The following is a 22284-nucleotide window of genomic DNA, read 5'->3' as shown; positions in this document are numbered from 1 at the left end:
CCCTAGATCTTTGTGAAGAGAGCCCATGGTTCTTTAAAATGCTCTATGTATAGCACCTATACATGGGATACAACTTTCCTGAGTTGTACCAGAAATAAATATACCATTTTCCCAGTACTATTCTTTAAATGCCAAGCGCAAGGTACTGGAGAGAAAGCTCTGCCACTAAGCTATCAGAGCAGTCATTCTAATAGCCCCTATTAGACATAAGCCAATATATAATACACAGTAAATGGGTCTCCCTGTTGTGAAACATGGGCAATTAATCCCCAGTTTATTGCCCATGTTTCACAGCCGGGAGCCACATTTACTGCTGTGTATGAACATGCTAGACATTCCTTAAACAAGGCCTTATATTAAATGATTAAATTCAAGAGAAAATAAATCAACATCTTTATGTTTCAGGCAAAAGATCTTCCAGGCGCTATCAGTGAAGTTCTGCAGACAAAGAAAGGAACAACGTTTTATGTTGTAACAGTAGCTGGTGAGCACGGGATCCCTGCAGAAACGTCATCTCCAGATAAGAAAGATGACAGCTCTGGCGCGGGTACAGCCTTTATGACAGAGCTTTCGAGTTTATCGGGCGAAAAAGATGGGAGGCCAGACTACATCAGAATGATCGATATTCCTGAGAGTTTCCTGATAGGGATCAAGAAAGTGTAAGTGCTGGGCCTTTCACAAGCTATTTGTCTATGTGGATTATAGAGATTTATCAGTGAAATAAAATTGATATTTCACTGTTTGAAACAATGAAAATATCACATTGATATTTTTTAACTGTTTTGGAATTTTAGCCAGCTCTCTGTTCCAAATTAAATGTCAGCTAGCAAAGGGCTAGGAAATAATTTCAGCTCAGTCTGTTCGAAAAAGATGTTATGCATGCATAACAAATTGGCACGTTTTTTAAATAAGTATTATTTAATGACTTTTATCTCTAATTTTAGGCATATAATCAAAAAATGTTTGTTTCAGTTTAAGATAACAATATATTTCACCTCATGAACACAAAAAGTGAATATTTCTCTTGTGGTTAAGCCACTCGTGAATTATATCTTTTGGTGCTCACTCGGTGAAATAAATTGCGATCTTATACTGAAACAAATAATTACCCTCTATGTGTTATGTCACCTATATAGAGGTTAGCTGTATGTTATTGCTTGCATAAATGTCATAACCAATTGATACTCCCACGTTTTCATATAACTTTGAATTTCTTAATCCAAATTTCTTCTTTTTCTCCAGAATTCCTGACCCTAATGTTGTTTATTTTGCAGATTTCACATTTTCACTGATTTCGTCGACCAAATTCCTTTTTCAAAAATCTGCATGAATTTCCTCAACCGAATTTCTCAACCAGTTTTCATATTTTTCCAGAATTCGCATGAATTTCCTCAACCATCTGGAGGATTGGACAGAACAAGCCTCTGAAAGATCGTCTAGTGTAGTGGTTGCCAAGGTAACAATAACAATAAAATATAACATTTTATTATCAGTAAAAAATCAATTTTTTAAGTATGCTGACTTTTTATCAATCTTGTGTAAAAACACATAGACAATACCATTTACTAAAAATGAAAAAATCCTTGCAAAGGGCCTCCAGTTAGGTGGTTGCCATGGTAACAATAAACCAAATTATATTAGTGAAGTCTCATTTTTTTTTAAAAATATAGACTCAAAAATTAAATAAAAAATAACATCGTATGTTAACAAGCCTCTAAAAGGCTCTTCAGTGCTGTGGGTGCTGAGGTAAAGGAATAAAAATGACATTTCATGAGTTAGATACATATAAATGATCATCATAATGAAGTTTTTCATCTATTTTAGTGAGATACTATATAAAGGTCACAACCTCCATTGTTGGGAAGCATTATTTAATTGATTTCATGTTCACAAAATCCGCTCTGGTTCATTTCATTGTGCTGTCACATTTCAACTAGTGCATGTTATAAGACTGTTCCCCTTTTTACCTCCAGTGTGAAGAGTTAAACAGCGAGCTTGACCTTCGTCTTCATCTCCACAAGCCACGCGCACGCAGGGCGGAGTATGATGTGCACAACGTCCGTGCTGGTATGTTGCACGATTTCTTACATATATTCCTACCTGTGGTACTTTGTGCTGTTAAAATCTGTCTCTAAAATAAATGAGGTATTTTGATAGCTGTGTTGTAGTCAAGTCTATATATATTTTTCTGCTAGTATCCTGCAGAAAAACAATACCTGTAAGTTGAATATTAAAGCTGCACTCTCACAGATTAACCATTTTGACAACTTTTTAAATGTTTGTCTTGGTATGAGCCAAATTTTCATGTAAATGGCTGAAAACCGGTGATATAAGACTGCTGATAAAATATCAGTTGACGGTTTTTGATATTTATGCTGGAAATGTAATGTTTTATGGCTGAAAGCGTTTCTAATGCTTAAAGAAAAATGGAAATTTCAGCAGTTTTCCAAACATTATATTGTGTTATAGGTTCAAGGCCATGACTCAGAAGCTAAATAGGTTGCTAACAAATTTCGTATTGCGTTATAGGTTCAAGGTCATACCTCAGGAGCAAAATAGCTCGCTAACAAATTTGATATTGCGTTATGGGTTCAAGGCCATGACCCAGGAGCTAAATAGCTTGCTAACAAATTTCATATTGCGTTATGGGTTCAAGGCCATGACTCAGGAGCTAAATAGGTTGCTAACAAATTTCATATTGCGTTATGGGTTCAAGGCCATGACCCAGGAGCTAAAAAGCTTGCTGACAAATTTCATATTGCGGTATACGTTCAAGGTCATGACTCATTAGCACATCATGTTTCGTTGCTGAAAGATTAATTTTATATTTCATTGCGATATTTTTCCCCTATTTCAGCTGAACTAGTAATGCATTCTGAGAGAGTAAGTCGTCACTGTAAGGGCATAACCCAGGCGTTGACGGAGGTGCGGGAAAGGTTCATGGCCATGACGCAGGAGCACAATGAGCTCGCGAACAAGTTCCGACAAGAAATCGAGGCCCTGGAGGTGGTCTTCATTAATGCTACAAAGGCCTCTAAGTAAGTATTTTAGTTATATTACAGTAGAAATAATTATCATTTGTGTGGAACCTGAATATAACCTGTTCAGTGCTCCTTTTAGGCCTTAATAGCAGGGGCTAGAGCTTGCGGCCCTTTTCAAACCCCCTGCTGCCTTTTTACTACACCCTGCTGTGCCCCTTTTGTTTGACAGAGCGGCCTTTGATGATCATTGCATACAACCTGGTTCCTCTTACAGTTTTTCTCATATTTTATATTTATTGCACATATTGTTCAGTCAATTTACAAAAAATAAGTTTTAAAATGATAAATATGCATAATTTTGACACTAAGTTAAGACAACAGCTCAGGTATTCATAATAAGCTATTAGAATTGAAAGTGGTTGCACAATATAATTGAACATTAGCGCTTGCAAGAGCCCCATTCAAAGCAAATAATTTTCATCAAAAGTGCCCTTTCTTAACCTAGCAACCTTGCCTTCTGAATCTATGCCACTGAGTGAAATATTTTGCTTTAGATCACTGCTTTATATTGGAAACAAAAAAACTTTGCCTCGTTAAGATTTAGAATTAACATGATGAGAATAAATTGCCATCTTATACAGAAACAAACATTTTTATCTATTTAGTATATGTTTATAAAGGTCATAAATTATGACAGTTAATTCAAGTTTTTCAGAAAAGTGCGCCAAAAAAATGGTATACAAACATAATATCATTTTTTTAAAAACCTCATTGAAAGTGTATTCCAGCCCTGTGCTGAGGTTTGATTCTGAAGTGAGAGTGCGCTAAGAATTCAAAACAGTGAAAAATATCAGATTTATTTCTTCGATAAATCTCTGTAAACCACCAGAAAGCACATAATAAAAAAGAATGTAAATTAAAAACATACTGAAATGTTAACATTTTTCCACAGACTTTACAACTTGAAGAACCAGTTGAATGTTGAACTAGACAAGTTTATGTCGGTGATCCGAGCGTCGCTGCGACAGTTCCGACAACACCTTGATGAGACCCTGCAAATGTTGAGAGAGTCCAATGCCAGGTTCATCAAGTCATTCAAGTAAGTTTTTATACTCATAGACCCCATTATTTCTCACCTGCAGCATAATCATATTTATCTTCCTTTTTTCCAGTGTCTTTAGTGAAGGAGATATTTTCTGTCTTGAGGAGATTGAAGAGTATTGGAAGGGCTTAGAAAATGTAAACAAAGCTTAGGGTGCAATTATGGTAGACCTTAAAAAAGATTCAAATAATTAATTAGTTCAGTGATGGAGATCTGTCCTCAGGAGATTGAAGAGTATTGAAAGAAGCTAATTTTTTTGTTTACCTCCCTTTATTTATTACAGTGTCCTCATTGATGGAGGTGATTTCGGTCCTGAGGAGATTGAAGAGTATCTGTGATAGGCTGTAAAAATTATAATTATCTCCCTTTAAATATTACAGTGTCTTCAATGGTTGAGATAATCTGTCCTGGGGAGATTAAAGAGTATCGAAATAGGCTGAAAAATATAAGTTACCTCCCTTTAATTATAACAGTGTATTTATTGATGGAGGTAATTTCTGTCCTGAGGAGATTGAAGAGTTGTAAAATAATTTGGACAGAAAGACTAGCAATGTTGACACGGCAGAAGGGACACATATGCCAGACCTTGAATTTTTTTTATAATAGTTTGTCTTTATTCATGAGTGAAAAAGTCAAGACTTTTCAGTGATGGAGGTAATTTCTGTCCTAAGGAGATTGAAGAGTATTGAAAGAATAAGACACGATGACTTTAAAATGTTGACAAGGCTGAAGACACAGTTATGTCAGACCTTGAAGATAAATATGATAATTTGCCTTCGTCATTTACAGAGTCTTCAGTGATGGAGGTAATTTCTGTCCTGAGGAGATTGAAGAGTATCGTAAGAGATTGGACAAAATGGCCAACAATGTAGACAAATCTGAGGGAGCCATCATGTCGGACCTTGAAGATATGGAATCCAAGAGGCTGGAGCAGGCTACTAAAGTTGCTATGGAATTTGAGGACAGGTCAGGGCTTTTTTTGGTTTGATAAGAAATATTCTCATTTTGCCTTAGAGTAAGATTTCATTGCTATTTTTTAAAATATATTTTAATAATAGCTTACATGCTGTGAATAGACGTAAGAAACAGTCTATAATTATGTTTGTAGAATTATAATGGTAAAGCTATTGATATCTTGAATCTTGTGGCAACTTAAAATCAATAAGCTTAAGATGTTTCATTAATATGACTCTAAGAAAATCTTTCTGCCATTTATAAGACAAAATGAAGCTAAACTGTTTATAAAACAAGTTGGCATCTTTCATTTCCCTATTGAGATGAGAAATATTTTTTTAGCTTGTCTGTTTAACAAAGAGTGATTCTCATAGCTTTGGTCTTGCTTTCGGCCTTGTGCAAAAGTATGAACCTCAGCCACAACAGCCACAACTCAAAACCAGTTCAAACATTAAACAATTTACGATTGTGAAGAAAGTTATGATAACTTAAATGATGTCACTCTTGTTTGAACGATTTTGCGCGAGAGTGTGGTCTTGTGTTGTGGGGGAAACTGGAGCATCCAGAGAAAACCCACTTGTCCGGCTTGGTGACTCACATATGCATCCAAACATTAATGATATTGAAATGCAACTTGCAAGAGAAGATATGCACATCCACCACACGACTCTGCCTTTGTAATGATTGAGTTATTGCCCTTATTTTACTATTACAACAAAAATATATTGCTCAGCGGCACTCTTGTTTTCTTAAATCTTGCCTTATTTGAAAAATTTGTCACCACTTTTACAATTTTGTCTCTTTTGGCACCGATGATGATAGTCAGCTTGAACTCTGTTATATTTATTCTCATCTTCCAGATTCAAGAGCCACTTGTTTGACCTTATCTTCATGGAGAAGATTGCACGCTGGCTGACAAACACCCAGGTCAAGATTAAGGCCGAGGTTGCCATTAGCAACAGCCAGGCCCAGGCACTTGCACAGCACCTAGCTGACATTGATCGGCGCATAGACGCTTGCGAACGTCCCAATCTTGATAAAGAGGTATGTTAACGTAGCGCAGTGTTTTGTTTTTTTCAGCCCCCTCCTGGAACAGTACATATTTTTCCCCTACCTAGGTAAAATATTCCCTCTCAATTTTTATCCACGCCAAATTGAAGGTTTCAGGAGGCGGATATTGTTTTGACGTTGGCGTTTGTTTCCATCTGTCCGATTTGGGAACACTGGCCCAAATTATTGACATTACTCTTAATGAAGCTGTGATTTTGGTAGGAATGATCCATCTTTTTCAAAATGACCACATTGGTCTAAAACATTGTGCTGTTATAACTGATATCAACAAATTACCTCTGAATGACTTAACAGCTTTCCAATCCTGGAGTGAATATTTTATCTGTTTTAAAAATTCTCAGACTGACTTATATAATAATATAACTTCATTATAATGTTTTGATATGTAATGTATGTTTGTTATCCATGTCGGAAAATAGCTAATTGAGCTGATGGTTTTTGTTTTCATATACCTGACTTTTAATAAAGATTCTTGTTTTTTGTATCTTTATTGTTATTATTGTGTCCAATTTTCAGCAAATCACCTCTGAACAACTGAACAATTCATTGAAGAGTATTTTCGAAGCTTTTCAAATCCGCAGTGAATATCTTGACTGCCTGAAGGACCCAGCTATGAGACCCCCATCTGGAACAATGGCAGGAGCTCCGGCCGTTGGTACGTGGAGGGATTTATGATTTATCAAGTAACATTATTAGTAGGTGTGAGTAGGTGACTCAATATGGGATATATCGCACAAAAGAAACGATATCGGATGAGAGCAAAGCTGGACCTGTTTACGTGTTTAAATGTTTCATTTGTTTATAAATTCATCGGAATTGGAAAATAGACGCCATTTTGGTACATATAATTTGGTGACCTAATATGGAAAAATGTGGAGTCACCGCTTGACCAGTCCGGGATCAATGGTGTTGCTTCATTTAGAGGCGTTATATTCTAGCTTATGAGTGTAATTATCAAGGAAAAGTTGAAATATTGCCATTGCCTAGGTTTTAAATTTCGGTAGCGCACAGCATAAGATTAGAAACATGGATTATCTAGATCAAAAATAATAAAATGCATATAATTGTATGTACTTCAAGACCCAATGATAACTCTTGGTTTAATATTTTCTGTCTTGGAACGAGCCAATTTTATGCTGAAATGCATGAAATTCAGTGATATCAGACAGCTGAAAAGAAAAAAGATCGCACATTTTTATATTTAAGTTTAAAAATTGATGTTTTATGCATTTTTCTTAAACCGTTAGTAAAGCTTTTAGCCATAAATCATTAATTGAACAGAAATATGAAAATCTGCGATCTGATCTTTTGTCAGCAGTCTTTTTATCACTCATTTGCAGATATTTACACAAAAAGTTGCGCATTCCAAGACATTTTTTTTTGTCAAAACGGTAAATCTGTGAGAGTGCAGCATTAAATGGTGTGACTATTCACTGCTTTAAGACACTAAATTATTCAATTTTTGTTTAAAATGTGGTATCACTGTGCTTGGTATGTTTCAGGGGCCAGGGTAGGCTTCGTCCAGGAATCTGGGCCCACTCCCATCAGTAAACCTGGGAAACAGCCATCAGAAGACCCTTCTGTTGGAGTCATTAAGGGAATCATGAAGTGAGAATTTTTCATCTGATATATATTTTCAATTAACAGTAACAACAATTATGATAATTATAGGTACCGTAAATGTCCTTTCAAATATGCATGCACTAATAGACACACTAGGGTCTTATTGTGGGTATATTTTCTGATTCTATGACATGAACAATGACTACCTTAACCCTAAACTCCAAAAAATGTTATTTATTCTGATTAAAAGCATTGTTTTGGCAGCCATTTTAGGGCACCTGCTAATGTTATGCATGTTCAGAAAACCCCATTCCCTATTGTATTCATTTGACACAAGTGCGATAACATTGCTGAAAATTGTGTATTGATATATTGAAGCCACATGTTCAGTGAACCATTTTATTGATTTACACAACAGGGTATGTATACAGCTACGTTGCAAATCGGTATTTCATGTTTTTTGACTCAAATTTAGCAGATTTAAAGTTGCTGAATGTGGAAAAATGGTGCTTTTTTAGCTTCTTAAAAAGACACACACCCCTGCACTTTTAAAGGGGCATGTATGGTAATTTTAATTTTCTGCAATATTTCCATTTAATCAGGTACATACTTTTTTCCAGGGCGAACAAGAGCAAGCTGAGATTCGGACTGGATGCAGAACTAGATGGTGATTTTACCCAAAGTTAGTGTTGTGTTCACTTTAAATCTCACAGTTCTTGCATGTTTTCACGTTGCGAAATCTAACATTATTGTTCCCACCTTCACATTTTTACTACAAGCTGGTTCTGAGAAAGGAGCATGCAATTATAAATCTCTATTAGGTCATGCAGTTTCTACTCTTGTCACATTACACATTAACTTCTGGGAAAAGAAGTTGGTGAAAATTGATGCTGTCTGACCAAATAAATGAATTAAAAATCTGTATATACCAATAATATTTGGCTGTAAAATATCTGAAAATTCAGTAAAAATCAAAAATACTTGGCTGAAAAATATCTGAAAATTCAGTAAAAATCAAAAATACTTGGCTGAAAAATATCTGAAAATTCAGTAAAAATCAAAAATACTTGGCTGAAAAATATCTGAAAATTCAGTAAAAATCAAAAATACTTGGCTGAAAAATATCTGAAAATTCAGGAAAAATCAAAAATACTTGGCTGAAAAATATCTGAAAATTCAGTAAAAATAAAAAATACTTGGCCGAAAATTCAGGAAAAAATTGATCCTGTTCCAAACTGGCTGAAATATGTCTGAAATTATGATTACATTGTAATGATGACATGAAAACCATGTTGCATGTTTATGCCCCCACAAAGTGGCGGCATATAGGGTTGCCCTTGTCCGTACGTACGTCTGTCTGTCTGTACGTACGTACGTCCCGAAGATTGTTTCCGATCTAATTCTTGAAAACCGTTTGTCCAATCCTCACCAAACTTTAAACACATGTTTGTGACCATAATATCTTGATCAAGTTCCTTAGCCATGGAAATCGCTTTTGTCATTTAGGAGTTACGGCCCTTTATTTGCAAAAAAAGACTTGAAAAATACGTCCCGAAGATTGTTTCCGATCTAATTCTTGAAAACTGTTTGTCCAATCCTCACCAAACTTTAAACACATGTTTGTGACCATAATATCTTGATCAAGTTCGATAGTCATGGAAATCGCTTTAGTCATTTAGGAGTTACGGCCCTTTTTTGCCAAAAATACTTCAAAAATCATTATGGCTTATTTTCTGTGACAAAAAACCGAAGTGGGGGCATCCGTGTCCTATGGACACATTTCTAGTTTCTGTTTTTTATCTGTTTCATTTGTTTAAGTGTAATAGATGTATACCGTATATATGGCATCATTTATATAATGTATGTTGATTTAAACCAGATTTCTACATATACAATTTGTTCTGTGACCCAATGCATACAATGCCCAAATCCCAAATGGAATTGTTATCTTCACACATTGTCACTTGTTACACAAGGCTTTGATAATCTCATTTTGTGAGGTTTTATTATTTTGAATAATTGAAATGTTAATATTTTGACAGAACAACCTCACACTTGTCTAATCAAACCTCAACTTCACACTTGTCACATTAAACCTCAACCTCACACTTGTCAACTCAAACCTCAACCTCACACTTGTCTAATCAAACCTCAACTTTGCACTTGTCACATTAAACATCAACCTCACACTTGTCAAGTCGAACCTCAACCTCACACTTGTCACATTAAACCTCAACCTCACACTTGTGACATTAAACCTCAACCTCACACTTGTCAAGTCAAACCTCAACATCAGACTTGTGACATTAAACCTCAACCTCACATTTGTCAAATCAAACCTCAACCTCACACTTGTTATATCAAACCTCAACCTCAGACTTGTGACATTAAACCTCAGCCTTACACTTGTGACATTAAACCTCAACCTCACACTTGTCAAATGAAATCTCAATCTCATGCTTGTCAAGTCAAACCTCAACCTCAGACTTGTGACATTAAACCTCAACCTCACACTTGTCAAATCAAACCTCAACCTCACACTTGTTATATCAAACCTCAACCTCAGACTTGTCACATTAAACCTCAACCTCAAACTTTTGACATTAAACCTCAGCTTCACACTTGTGAAATCAAACCTAAACCTCACACTTGTTATATCAAACCTCAACCTCAGACTTGTCACATTAAACCTCAACCTCACACTTGTCAAATCAAACCTCAACCTCACACTTGTCAAATCAAACCTCAACCTCACACTTGTCAAATCAAACCTCAACCTCACACTTGTCAAGTCAAACCTCAACCTCACACTTGTGAAATCAAACCTAAACCTCACACTTGTTATATCAAAACACAACATCAGACTTGTCACATGAAACCTCAACCTCACACTTGTCAAATCAAACCTCAACCTCACACTTGTCAAGTCAAACCTCAACCTCACACTTGTGACATTAAACCTCAACCTCAGACTTGTGACATTAAACCTCAACCTCACACTTGTCAAATCAAACCTCAACCTCACACTTGTCAAGTCAAACCTCAACCACAGACTTGTGACATTAAACCTCAACCTCACACTTGTCACATTAAACCTCAACCTCAGACTTGTGACATTAAACCTCAACCTCACACTTGTCAAATCAAACCTCAACCTCACACTTGTCAAGTCAAACCTCAACCTCAGACTTGTGACATTAAACCTCAACCTCACACTTGTCAAATCAAACCTCAACCTCACACTTGTTATATCAAACCTCAACCTCAGACTTGTCACATTAAACCTCAACTTCAAACTTGCCACATTAAACCTCAACCTCACACTTGTCATATCAAACCTAAACCTCAGACTTGCCATATCAAACCTCAACCTCACACTTGTCATGTCAAACCTCAACCTCACACTTGTTATATCAAACCTCAACCTCACACTTGTCACATTAAACCTCAACCTCAAACTTGTCACATTAAACCTCAACCTCACACTTGTCATATCAAACCTCAACCTCACACTTGTCATATCAAACCTCAACCTCACACTTGTCATATCAAACCTCAACCTCACACTTGTCAAGTCAAACCTCAACCTCACACTTGTGAAATCAAACCTAAACCTCACACTTGTTATATCAAACCTCAACAGCAGACTTGTCACATTAAACCTCAACCTCACACTTGTTATATCAAACCTCAACCTCACACTTGTCAAGTCAAACCTCAACCTCAGACTTGTCACATTAAACCTCAACCTCACACTTGTCACATGAAAACCACAACCTCACACTTGTCATATTGAACCTCAACCTCACACATGTCAAAGCAAACCAAAATATTGGTCTCAGCTGTCAATTTTGCAATATGAACAGGACAAATGTTCAATTAAAATAATTTTTCTATTTCTCCTTAGCTGGTGATCGAGAGAAGATGAAATCATCCATGTCAACGAACGCATCGTCCGATCGTGGCAAACATATGCAGAGCCGTCATGGTCCATCTCCTGCTTCCGCTTCGGAGAGCAACAATCGGAAAGTACAGTCTGCTGCGTAAGTAATTATTTTTTTGATTTCGATAAAATAAAAGTTTATAACATGATTATTTTTATATGATTTTTTAGGTCATCAGTTTTTTTAAGAAAACATGTAAGGGTATTATGATAGCCTTGATGTAGTTGTCTTCGGGGTCTTAGTGCAAAAACATTAACCGTTGTTGTAACTCAAAAACTGTTCAAGATGTTTGTATGAAACTTGGTCCACATGTTGCCAGAGAGAATATGCACATGCTTAGCAAGTCCCATAACTATTACTTTAACAATTGCTGCATTATAAGTTTAATTAAAATTGATTTGCAATTTGAATAAACAAAACTTTACTATGATAGAAAACAGATTACCGGGGTACAAAAAATTGACAGAGAAGATTAATCAGTCATAGAAAATTATTTCATGACATTGGTTTTTATTTAGACACTCCAAAAGTGCTAACAATGATCAGAAAAAAATGGAGGGAGTGTATGTATTCAAAAAAGTTAATTTAAATTTTGTTTTTGATAAAAAAAATGTTTTAAATTGTTTTGTGTTACCGAAAGGAGTGTGGCTAGATTCAAAGATTGTTGTGTGTTCAAGTTTGAAGGAAGTAGGCATCAGTTACATTTGGGGTTGATCGTTCAGAATTTTGTAAATGGTTAACATCGTTGTTAACATCATCATTGTTAACTTTCAAATCGTTACTGCTCTGGAAGTTTAATGGGTACACTTGTGATTTGCTCTTTGAACAATTATGAAGGGCAACACCCAAGGAACTTCTCTGTGAAGTTTCATCAAACTTGTCCAGGCGGTTTAAGAGATTATGTTTATAAGCAATTGTATTTCTTACAAGACTTGAGACTGTTATAGCTTTACTTGTTTATATATGAATATGTGAGCACTACTGATGTTTAAAAGTTAACAACAATGTTGTTAATCACACTGTTAACTTTAACAAAATTCTGATCAATCAACCCTTTATTAAATATGTTAAAATTAATGATCATTGCAAATCACGTATCTTTCTATTCACTTTCTTTTAAGCTATACCTCTGTGTTCATTTACTTTATTATTATGGCCCAAAAACTTATGGCTGTCTGTCTGACGGGGCCTTTTGGGGCATTTGTCACATTCTTGTTACAGTTCTTGTTTTTAGTTTTTATTTTGTTTGTTAAGAAGAGAGATCAAGATATAGTCCTTTTTCCAGATACAACATTTTACATTGGGTAGTTTTGCCTGGAAAGTTTAGCATTTAATTCAAACATTAAAATCAGGATTCAAACTATCAGAATATTCAAATGAATTTTTGAATACATGCTGCCAGTTGCAATACACATGTACATCAAGGTCCATTACTCTGGCTTTAAAAATCATTGAGAAGTGATAAAAATACAAATCAGCATTTGAGTTTGATTGATGGCTCTCTTGTTGAAAAAAAAGGATTCTGTTTTTTGTAGCCACAACAACACTAGATTGCTTTTCATTTTCAGAAAAGATATGGACATGTTATCAGTACAAAATCAATCAAATAATCTACAACTTCCCCCATCCAAATATGAGTCCATCAATATGACCCTTGACCTCTCAAATTTCAAATTTTTGTCAGAAAATGGGAGAGCATTAATTTCGAGTTTTGATGACTTGACCGACTCTCAAACTAACATGGCTGGTTCGAATAGCAGAAAATCTGTTAAAAAAAATGCAAAAGAAAGCAAGGTCGGTAAAAATAGCGTGAATACATCTCAAGGTCAAAGTATTGGTCAAGGTCAAGGTCACCAAAAGAGTGGCAGGAATTCTAGTTTACAAAAAGGGCAAAAACAGCGTTCTTCTAAAACGTTTTCAAAGGGAAATAAATCAAAGGTGCAAGAGGAATCGGAAGAAAATGTTGATGGTGTAAATCTAGGTCACAGTGAAAGTAGCAGTCAAGGTCACACAAAACGTGGCAAGAACTCTAGTTTACAGACAATGAAAAAACTTCCTTCTGCTAAAACATCATCAAAGGAGAGTAAATCTGAGATGGTGAAAGAGGAATTGGAAGATATCCCAACTGGTATAAATCTAGGTCAAGGTCAAATAAGCAATGAAGGTCATGAAAAAAGTGGCAGGGATACTAGTTCAAAAACAGTGCAAAAACAAAAGCCTATAAAGTCATCTAAAGGGAATAAATCTGCCAGAATTCAAGAAGAATCTGAGGGAAAACCTGGTGTAGTAGATGAAGAGGAGTAAGCGTAAATTTTGTAACCTAAATGTCATTGGAAATGAGTATCACTTCTGTGTCTCACATTATCACTTGTGCATCTTCGAGCATTTTATTTAGATCTTAAGGTCCCATTTGCAATACTATGATGGAATTGTTCTTGAAAAGTGTTCCCAAATAAGATACAGGGTGTCTGTTGATCTTGTTCGTGTGAAATTTTGCCATTGTCTTTTTTTCAATGTTGTTAATTCACTTCATCACTTCATTGTTCTGTTGTTTTATATATTAAAGGGACTAGACACCAGATTATTAAATTGCAAGAAAAAAAACAAATTGTCAAAAACTTACATAAAATTGATATCGTTGTGTATAACACATCGAATCTTACTCACTGATGTATCGCATCACTTACGACACAAGTATTTTTCACAGTTTTTGCGTACTTTTTTCATTTCGAAACTTACCGAGTTTGTTAACCATGTAAATTTAAAAACAGCATTGGTATATGTATCTGTACTAATCACGTGACTTGGGTTACTGGGTAACCTCAGTAAATTGAGACAAAATATTCTTTTAATCATGTAAAATGATGTATTGTGGGCCTCGTATTTAGCTCATTTTGACAATTCTAGGCTTATTTTCTGGATGTATTTACTGGTTTTGGGATTAACTGGTGTCTAGCCCCTTTAATTGTGTAAGTGAATGGATTTGTCATACAATGTTTTCATTATAATTTGAGTCACGTTTTTCGTTTTTCGGCTTAAACAGAAACTTACATAGTTAAGAAAGTTTATGGATTTGACTATATATGAAAATTATAAATCCGAGATGAAAGTTAACTTTGATATAATAATTAATTAATTAATTCGTTGTTTTAAAATAAAAGGGCTTCTTCATCTTCGCGTACTGATACTGGGTAAGTTCCGCACACAGTTCTGTTGAGATCTAACTGCAGATGTTATGCTGTGCTAATTGCAGGGTGGTTAAAATCTAATTGCAGTTGTTCATCATTCTAAATACAAATAACAAACAGACTGGTTTTATGGAATTCCACATTGACTTACTACTAACGGTTTAAAACCTATGAGTGCATTCGAGAATTTTTATACCCCCACAAACGAAGTTTGAGGGGGTATATAGGAGTGAGCTTGTCGGTCGGTCGGTCTGTCTGTCGGTTGGTCTGTCGGTCGGTCTGTCGGTTTTCATGGTTTCCGGACGATAACTCATGAAAGGCTAGACAGATTTGAAATTTTTTTGGTACACAGGTGTAACATCAGAAGATACAGGTCAAGTTCGATATTGGGGCTGGTGGGGCCAAGGTCAAGGTCACTGTTACTAAAAATAGAAAAATGGTTTCCGGACGATAACTCATGAAAGGCTTGACAGATTTGAAAAATTTTGGGTACACAGGTGTGACATCAGAAGATACAGGTCAAGTTCGATATTGGGGCTGGTGGGGCCAAGGTCAAGGTCACTGTTACTAAAAATAGAAAAATGGTTTCCGGACGATAACTCATGAAAGGCTTGACAGATTTGAAAAAATTTTGGTACACTGGTGTAACATCAGAAGATACAGGTCAAGTTCGATATTGGGGCTGGTGGGGCCAAGGTCAAGGTCACTGTTACTAAAAATAGAAAAACGGTTTCTGGACGATAAATCATGAAAGGCTAAACGGATTTGAACAATTTTTGGTACACAGGTGTAACATCAGAAGATACAGATCAAGTACGATATTGGGGCTGGTGGGGTCAAGGTCACTGTTACTAAAAATAGAAAAATGGTTTCCGGATGATAACTCATGAAAGGCTTGACAGATTTGAACATTTTTTGGTACACAGGTGTACATTTCAGAAGATACAGGTTAAGTTCGATATTGGGGCTGGTGGTGCCAAGGTCAAGGTCACTGTTACTAAAATTAGAAAAATGGTTTCTGCTTCATAACTTTAATTGGGCATGAGATATTGTGATGAAACTTGCTGTATAGGCAGCCTCTGTGAAGACAATGCTTGTGATTGAAAATGGGGCCAGTGGAGTAAAGGTTTTTGTGCACTGTTACGAAAATAGAAAAACGGTTTCCGGACAAACAATACATGCATGATAAAAGAAGATGCAGTGTGCAGTAACCTTGGAGTTATGGCCTCTTTTCAAAGGAATGGTTTGCCATTCCTGTGTCCAGGCGGCATTTGGGGGTATTCGTCACTCCTGTGACAGCTCTAGTTTAACTTATTAAGATATATAACTGTATGTACCCTTAATAAGAAAATGTTAGGAATGATTGAGAAATTGTAAAATATTTTCCTAACCGAAGTTTTAGACTTTTACTTACTAGTTACAAGAAAAGTTTGCAGCAATGCACAAAAATGAATGTTGCAGATTCAACTTGTCAGACTTATTTTAAATGGCTGTACAGGTTTTGCAGAAAATGAGATGTTGCAATACCTTAAATGATATTAAATCTTTATTATTAAGGGTGCACACATATACATTTTACATATTTTTTTATGAAGAGCATTTGATGGTGTAAATGATGTTTGTAATAATGTTAATCAGTTTTGGGAATAAATTAGAATGCATGATTTACAAGTTAAACATCAATGTCCTTTCTCAAACTAACCTTTGAACTCTTTGATAATAAAAAGTTTATAAAATTGTGTGATGAATTTTATGACATGAAATTCAACATACTGTAAACAAAATTTTAAGATTCTACATAGACATGTCATAACCATATATAATTAGATGAATTTTGATCATGTCATAACTATATATTATTAAGTGAATTTTGATCATGTCATAACCATATATAATTAGATGAATTTTGATCATGTCATAACTGTTCATTATATTAAGGTGAATTTTGATCATGTCATACCTACTTGTATATAATACTGATATTAGGTGAAATTTAATAATGTCTAATAACTAGGTGAATTTTTATAATGTCATAACTATGTATTATTAGGTGAATTTTGATCATGTCATAACTGAACGTTTCTGACACCAGGTTGCGTCGTACCAGTAAGCCTGCCAAGTACGAGAAGAGAACTGTGATCTTTGGCAATGCAACAGAGGAGGAAGACAACACTTCACATTTCCTGGGGACTGTACGGAAAATCCTCAGAGAAGCTTTAGATGGCCTGTTTGCATCTTCTGAGGTAGGGACAAATTATCAAAGGAATTTGTATAATCTGTATTAGGTCAAATGATGTTTAAAGTAACACATTTTTATCTGATCTGTTTTGTGAAGTAAAAAGTTGAAGCCTTGGGATGCAAAAACTTGGCCATTACTCAAAAACTCATATTTGAATGAAACTTGGTACACAATATGCACAATTACAGCAAGGCCAATTATTAGTGGTGGGCCTGAAAGTCCATGATAAGGGTGCCATTTTGCTGGTATTAATTAATCGAATACAGTTTTTTTATTGTTTTGTTGACAATTTGACAATCTTGTTGTTTGTTGGAAAAGGTTAAAAAGTTACATAAATAAACTACATAAATATTTAACTTCTTTATTTTAATTGATTCTTAACCCATGCAATAAGTGTGATTATATTTACCAGTACCTAACTTACACAAAATGAATTCATTTAAATTTTCTGATTATTATCGATTAATCCGAGTTGGTCTGTCTGTCCGATTAATCAATAATGAAAATTCAGCCAATTGCCAATCTCTATCAATTAAACAGGTTTAAGTACCGATATTTTTAAGTTATCTTAAAATTATATTTCAGCTTAAAAACAAAAGAAAATTGTAGGTATTTGCTCAACGTTCATTTGTTTTTGTTGTATAAATGCTGAATGGATGTCCAATTTGTTATGGGAAAAGCGCTAAATGGCTTAATAATTTTGGTGCATCTGTCGGATCTAGAGAAATTAGAAACTTAAATAATAATTCCAAAACTGCAATACATCAATCAACTATGACATGTCCAAATTAACTGATAAATACCCTACCTTTCATCTTTCCAGATGTACTATCGACAGAAGGGAGCTAGACCAGTAACAAGGCCTCAGGCCCTTCAAGAGACTTTTGAGCTTTGCGCCGATGTGATCATTCAGAAACTGCAGTCCTATTACCAACAAGCTGACGAATATCACAACCAGTGTCTGCAGGGTAGGTCTAGTTCTGAGTTATAGATTCAATACTTTTAATACTTAGGCGTAAAAAGGAATATGTTGTTTGATTCTTTTAAAGTTAATGATGCAGTCTTACGCTTTTAACCCTACCGTTGATACATACTTAAGTGTATAGGTGTTTTTAGCAATATACACATGTACAAGCATACAAGTCAAAACCCATTGGTTAAAATCCAATGGATCGGCTTAATTACTTTGAGCCTAGCAAATATCGAGCCAAGTGGGAATGCTACATAAAGTAAAAAAAAAATGGTCCTTTACACCAAGTTTGAGCCACGAGGAAATTGAGCCAAGCAATAGTGAACCAAAGAGTTTCGAATGTAATTTTTAGTTTTTGGTAATAAAAAATCTCAACCAACCATTTGCCTAAAACAAATGGAATAAAAAATGTATATATTATGACCTACCTACTCTATTTTTGGGGGTATGAAACTGGAAACTAACAGGGGCATAACTCAAAATCTGTTCAAGGTATTCAAATGAAACAAGTGGTTCACATATTGCCTGAGACCAATTTCACATATGTATAGCAAGGTCTCTAACCCTTACTTGAATAATTGTTGAGTTCCACCCCTTTTCCAATTAAAAAGAACAGATGAGCATTTCAATCTTTGGGGTTCTTCATGTTTGTTGTCTTCAACCGAGTTTAGTGCTGTCTGACCTACTGAAGGACCTCATGGCTAGGTTACAGTCCACTAAAACTTAAATGTTGTAAGATTATACTATCACTTTTCAGAGTTGAGATCCCAGCTAAGCACCCTGGAGAAGTCTGTAGCTCACATTCCAAGTTTAGTGGTGTCTGACCTTCTGAAAGACTTCATAGCTAGGTCACAGTCCACTAGAACACAATTTGAGGACAAGTTTAAACAGCAGTTGAGTTCTCTCAGAGAGAAACAGGTAAGTGGCTTCACAATTGAAAAAAATAAATTATACCGGTTTATCTTTGTATTATTATAGAAAAGCAGATGCTTTCCTGCTAAGGCCTAAAAAAAATATGTCTGTTTCGGGTAACCCGACCCTACCTATAAAAATGCGCCGACCCTAACTATTTTTTTCCGTTTCTGAGCAAAAAAATATTCGTTAGCGAATAGAGAGTTACGAAGGGCGGATAAATGTGAATTGGACGATCAGAATTATTTTTATATGATAAAACAAAGTCAGGCAATGACAGTAATGTAGGAAAGACTGCCATGTGCAAGGAAACACTCGGAACTTACGACAGATTTTGAAAAAAAAAAAAAAAAAAATCCCTACCTACCCTACCTAAAAATTTTGGGAAGGTTACCCTAATCAAACAATTATTTTTTTTGACCTAATTAAAATATTTTGACCGTTATTTGCTCACCTGCTTTCTGTTGTTGTTGTTTTTGTGTGGATAAAATGATTTCTTAAATGTTGCTGTATTGTAGAAACTTTAAGTGAAACATCATTTAAGCACTGTGTAAGATATCCACATGAAACTTGGTACATTCATGTAAGCAAATTCCAAGTTTTTTAAAAAAAGAATGTGTTACATGCACATGATTTTTATATAAAACAGACTTAAAATATCTAAAACAAAAGAAGACAAAGAATACTCTCCGTTTGAAGCAAAGATGGGCCACACACATGAGTGTAGCAATTGTTTCAATCTCAGATTAAATTATTTGCATACATATCCCCTGTGAGCAACTGAGAATAAATTACTTAAGTTGGCATTGACATACAATAATGGTACTCTTTGTTTAAATATATTCTTGAATTATTATTTTCAGAAAGAGCATGAGCAAAATCTGAGGCCAAACCTCGGCCACCCTCACCAGGAGGGCAGATTGGCAGAACTTTGTAGGCAGGAGACAGAGAGGCATAACCAGTACCTAGCAGCAGTTGATGAGCAGACTATGGCACTACAGGTAGGCTAATATTTCTACACTTGTAGGTATAGAATGAGCACATTCTGACTGAGAGGCATAACCATTACCTAGCAGCAGTAGCCCAACAGACTCTGGCTCTACAGGTAGGGTTTGTGGATATTTCACCACTTGTATGAGCATATTCTGGGGCCAAACCTTGGCCATCCTCACCAAGAGGGCAGACTGACAGAACTTTGTAGGGAGGAGACATAGAGGCATAACCAGTAACTAGCACAGTACCTAGCAGCTGTAGACGAACAGACTCTGGCTGTACTCAGTGGCGAAAATATACCTCAGCTACCCTTACCAGGAGGGCAAATTGGCAGAACTTTGTTAACAGAAACCTGAGAGTTACAAACTGAGAGTTACAAACAGTACTTAGCAGCTGTGTTCTGCCAAAAGTCTAATTTCGATGACTGTTACACATTAATTCCAATATCAGAAAGATAACAAGTAGAAAGAGCATAAACATTCTATAACTACTGTATGGATAAATCACAACTATATTTACTAAATATGCCACATGTATTTATGGAACATTATCCACTTATGTATAATCTCAGTGTTTTGGGTTGTGGGTGCAAAAAATTCAACTTGATTATCTTGTAACATTACACGGTAAGTTCTAACATATCCTATGTTTCTCTCTTCAGAACAATGCTGTAGACCAGGCCAAGATATTTCTGGAGTCCCTGGCGCGCTTGTCTGAGAACCAACTTCTTCAATATGACAATATGCTTGTAAACGATGACGTTGAGAAAGGACGTAAGTTTTCCATCATTTTGAGCTGATTTTTTATAGTTGAAATTGGTGATGTTATGAATAGCAGTGCCATTGCCCAATTATTTTGGTCATAACTCAAAAAACATTTAAGATTTAAGGTAATTATATCAGAATAAAACAATACCATATGTCTTTTAAAAATCTACTTGTTTTCAAACATGTCTTAATATAATCATTGGAATATTTTCATAACCAAAGACATGGCACATGAAAAAAAATCCTTAAAATACCATTCCTGTGTCAATGCAGCCTCTTCAGATATTCATCACTCCTGTGCAGGGCTTCTAAAACTCACAATTTTCTGGTCTAGAAAGATTTTGACTTTGCCGGACCGATTTCAGTAACAGAAAATGGCTAAAAAATGGGTCCAAAAATTGTTCATTCTTTTATCAATTTAGGCCAAAAACAGCTTAGCCTAAGTCAGTAAAAAAATAGAAATTGTAATGCACAAACAGTGTTTGTCATACCACATCCCAAAATACCAGGAAACATCCTTGACGGCGATAATTTCTGTGTTAATTGACGTCGCTGTTTTTATTACATCAGAGATATGTCGAAATCATCTTGTGATAGCTATAATTTTTTGTTGAATTTAGGCGTGGACCCTACAAAGTACCCTACCACTGAGTTAATCCGACGTAAAAATGCCGGTGAGCCCCTGGAGGATAGTGAGGATAAAGATGCCTTGCCACGTGGCAAAAATACATGGACAGGTATGGTGGGATTGCAGTAGTTTATATAAACATTTTTTTGGTGGAAATAAACACAGTCAAAAAAAGCCTGGCACATTAAAAATTAGCATCAGGCTTGTTTATAATAATATTTTACTTAGTAAACACTTAAGATAAGCCATCCATCATTAGGATGCAAAGATATTAGTAGATTATTAGATATTAACGTTGAGATTATTCATATGTTTAATTTGAATTGGTTAAGCATTATTTTAGTCTTGCATGGATTACATTTTTGAATGACATCATTATGACACTACTATTTTGATATGATATATTAAAGGGAGGTAAGTAAACAAAATTTTACTATGATTTTTTAGCAATTTTAGGAATTTGTTTCATAAATTACTTAATAACCATATCATAAAAATCTCTTGATGAAACGTTAAAAATATTCAAACTTAACATTTTGTAAGTTTAAAATTAAACTTTAGCAATAGCAATTTTTGTATTAATGATGGTTATGTGTATGTCTTTATGGCTGTATGTGTTGCTTGCAAAAACCTAGAGCCATCTTCAAAGTCCTTGCCAAAATGGTTTCATCCCTTCAGTGGCCAGGTCAATTACATCCGTGGACAAAGTAATAATGATTAGAGCTGTGAAAATACATGTATGCTTAATGCTTTCTGCACTTCATAATTTTATCATTGGAAGCATTTTTTACAAAAAAAACATTAGCTATGAATGTTTGATATCCCTAATCATTATTGTAGGTCTGCCAAGCAATGATTTGGTGAGTGGAGACAAGCCAGGAAAAGTTCAGCTCACTGCCTCTGTGACGACAGCTAAGACCACGCTGGGTCACAGCGCCACAATGAAGACCAGAGATGAGGCTTATCAGGTAA

The 22284-nt window shown here is 35.3% G+C and overlaps 1 protein-coding gene across 1 annotated transcript in view; it reads left to right on the top strand.

Annotated features, from left to right (window-relative positions):
- Window positions 1–22284, top strand: part of LOC128224144 (coiled-coil domain-containing protein 180-like) — a 58307-nt gene that overhangs the window by 34172 nt on the left and 1851 nt on the right. The window contains exons 20-38 of the mRNA XM_052933852.1: window positions 406–659; window positions 1375–1456; window positions 1974–2067; window positions 2858–3038; window positions 3934–4080; window positions 4873–5049; window positions 5898–6081; window positions 6625–6763; window positions 7611–7716; window positions 8292–8353; window positions 11579–11714; window positions 14777–14806; window positions 16896–17046; window positions 17866–18010; window positions 18770–18930; window positions 19788–19925; window positions 20579–20690; window positions 21305–21421; window positions 22153–22280. Coding sequence (XP_052789812.1) covers window positions 406–659; window positions 1375–1456; window positions 1974–2067; window positions 2858–3038; window positions 3934–4080; window positions 4873–5049; window positions 5898–6081; window positions 6625–6763; window positions 7611–7716; window positions 8292–8353; window positions 11579–11714; window positions 14777–14806; window positions 16896–17046; window positions 17866–18010; window positions 18770–18930; window positions 19788–19925; window positions 20579–20690; window positions 21305–21421; window positions 22153–22280 — 2544 coding nt within the window. The remainder of the gene's footprint in view (window positions 1–405; window positions 660–1374; window positions 1457–1973; window positions 2068–2857; window positions 3039–3933; window positions 4081–4872; window positions 5050–5897; window positions 6082–6624; window positions 6764–7610; window positions 7717–8291; window positions 8354–11578; window positions 11715–14776; window positions 14807–16895; window positions 17047–17865; window positions 18011–18769; window positions 18931–19787; window positions 19926–20578; window positions 20691–21304; window positions 21422–22152; window positions 22281–22284) is intronic.

The sequence above is a fragment of the Mya arenaria genome, chromosome 17 (genome assembly GCF_026914265.1).
Source record: "Mya arenaria isolate MELC-2E11 chromosome 17, ASM2691426v1".
Taxonomy (NCBI): domain Eukaryota; kingdom Metazoa; phylum Mollusca; class Bivalvia; order Myida; family Myidae; genus Mya; species Mya arenaria.
Note: the sequence above shows the minus strand (reverse complement) of the source record. Positions and strands in the feature narration are given on the sequence as shown.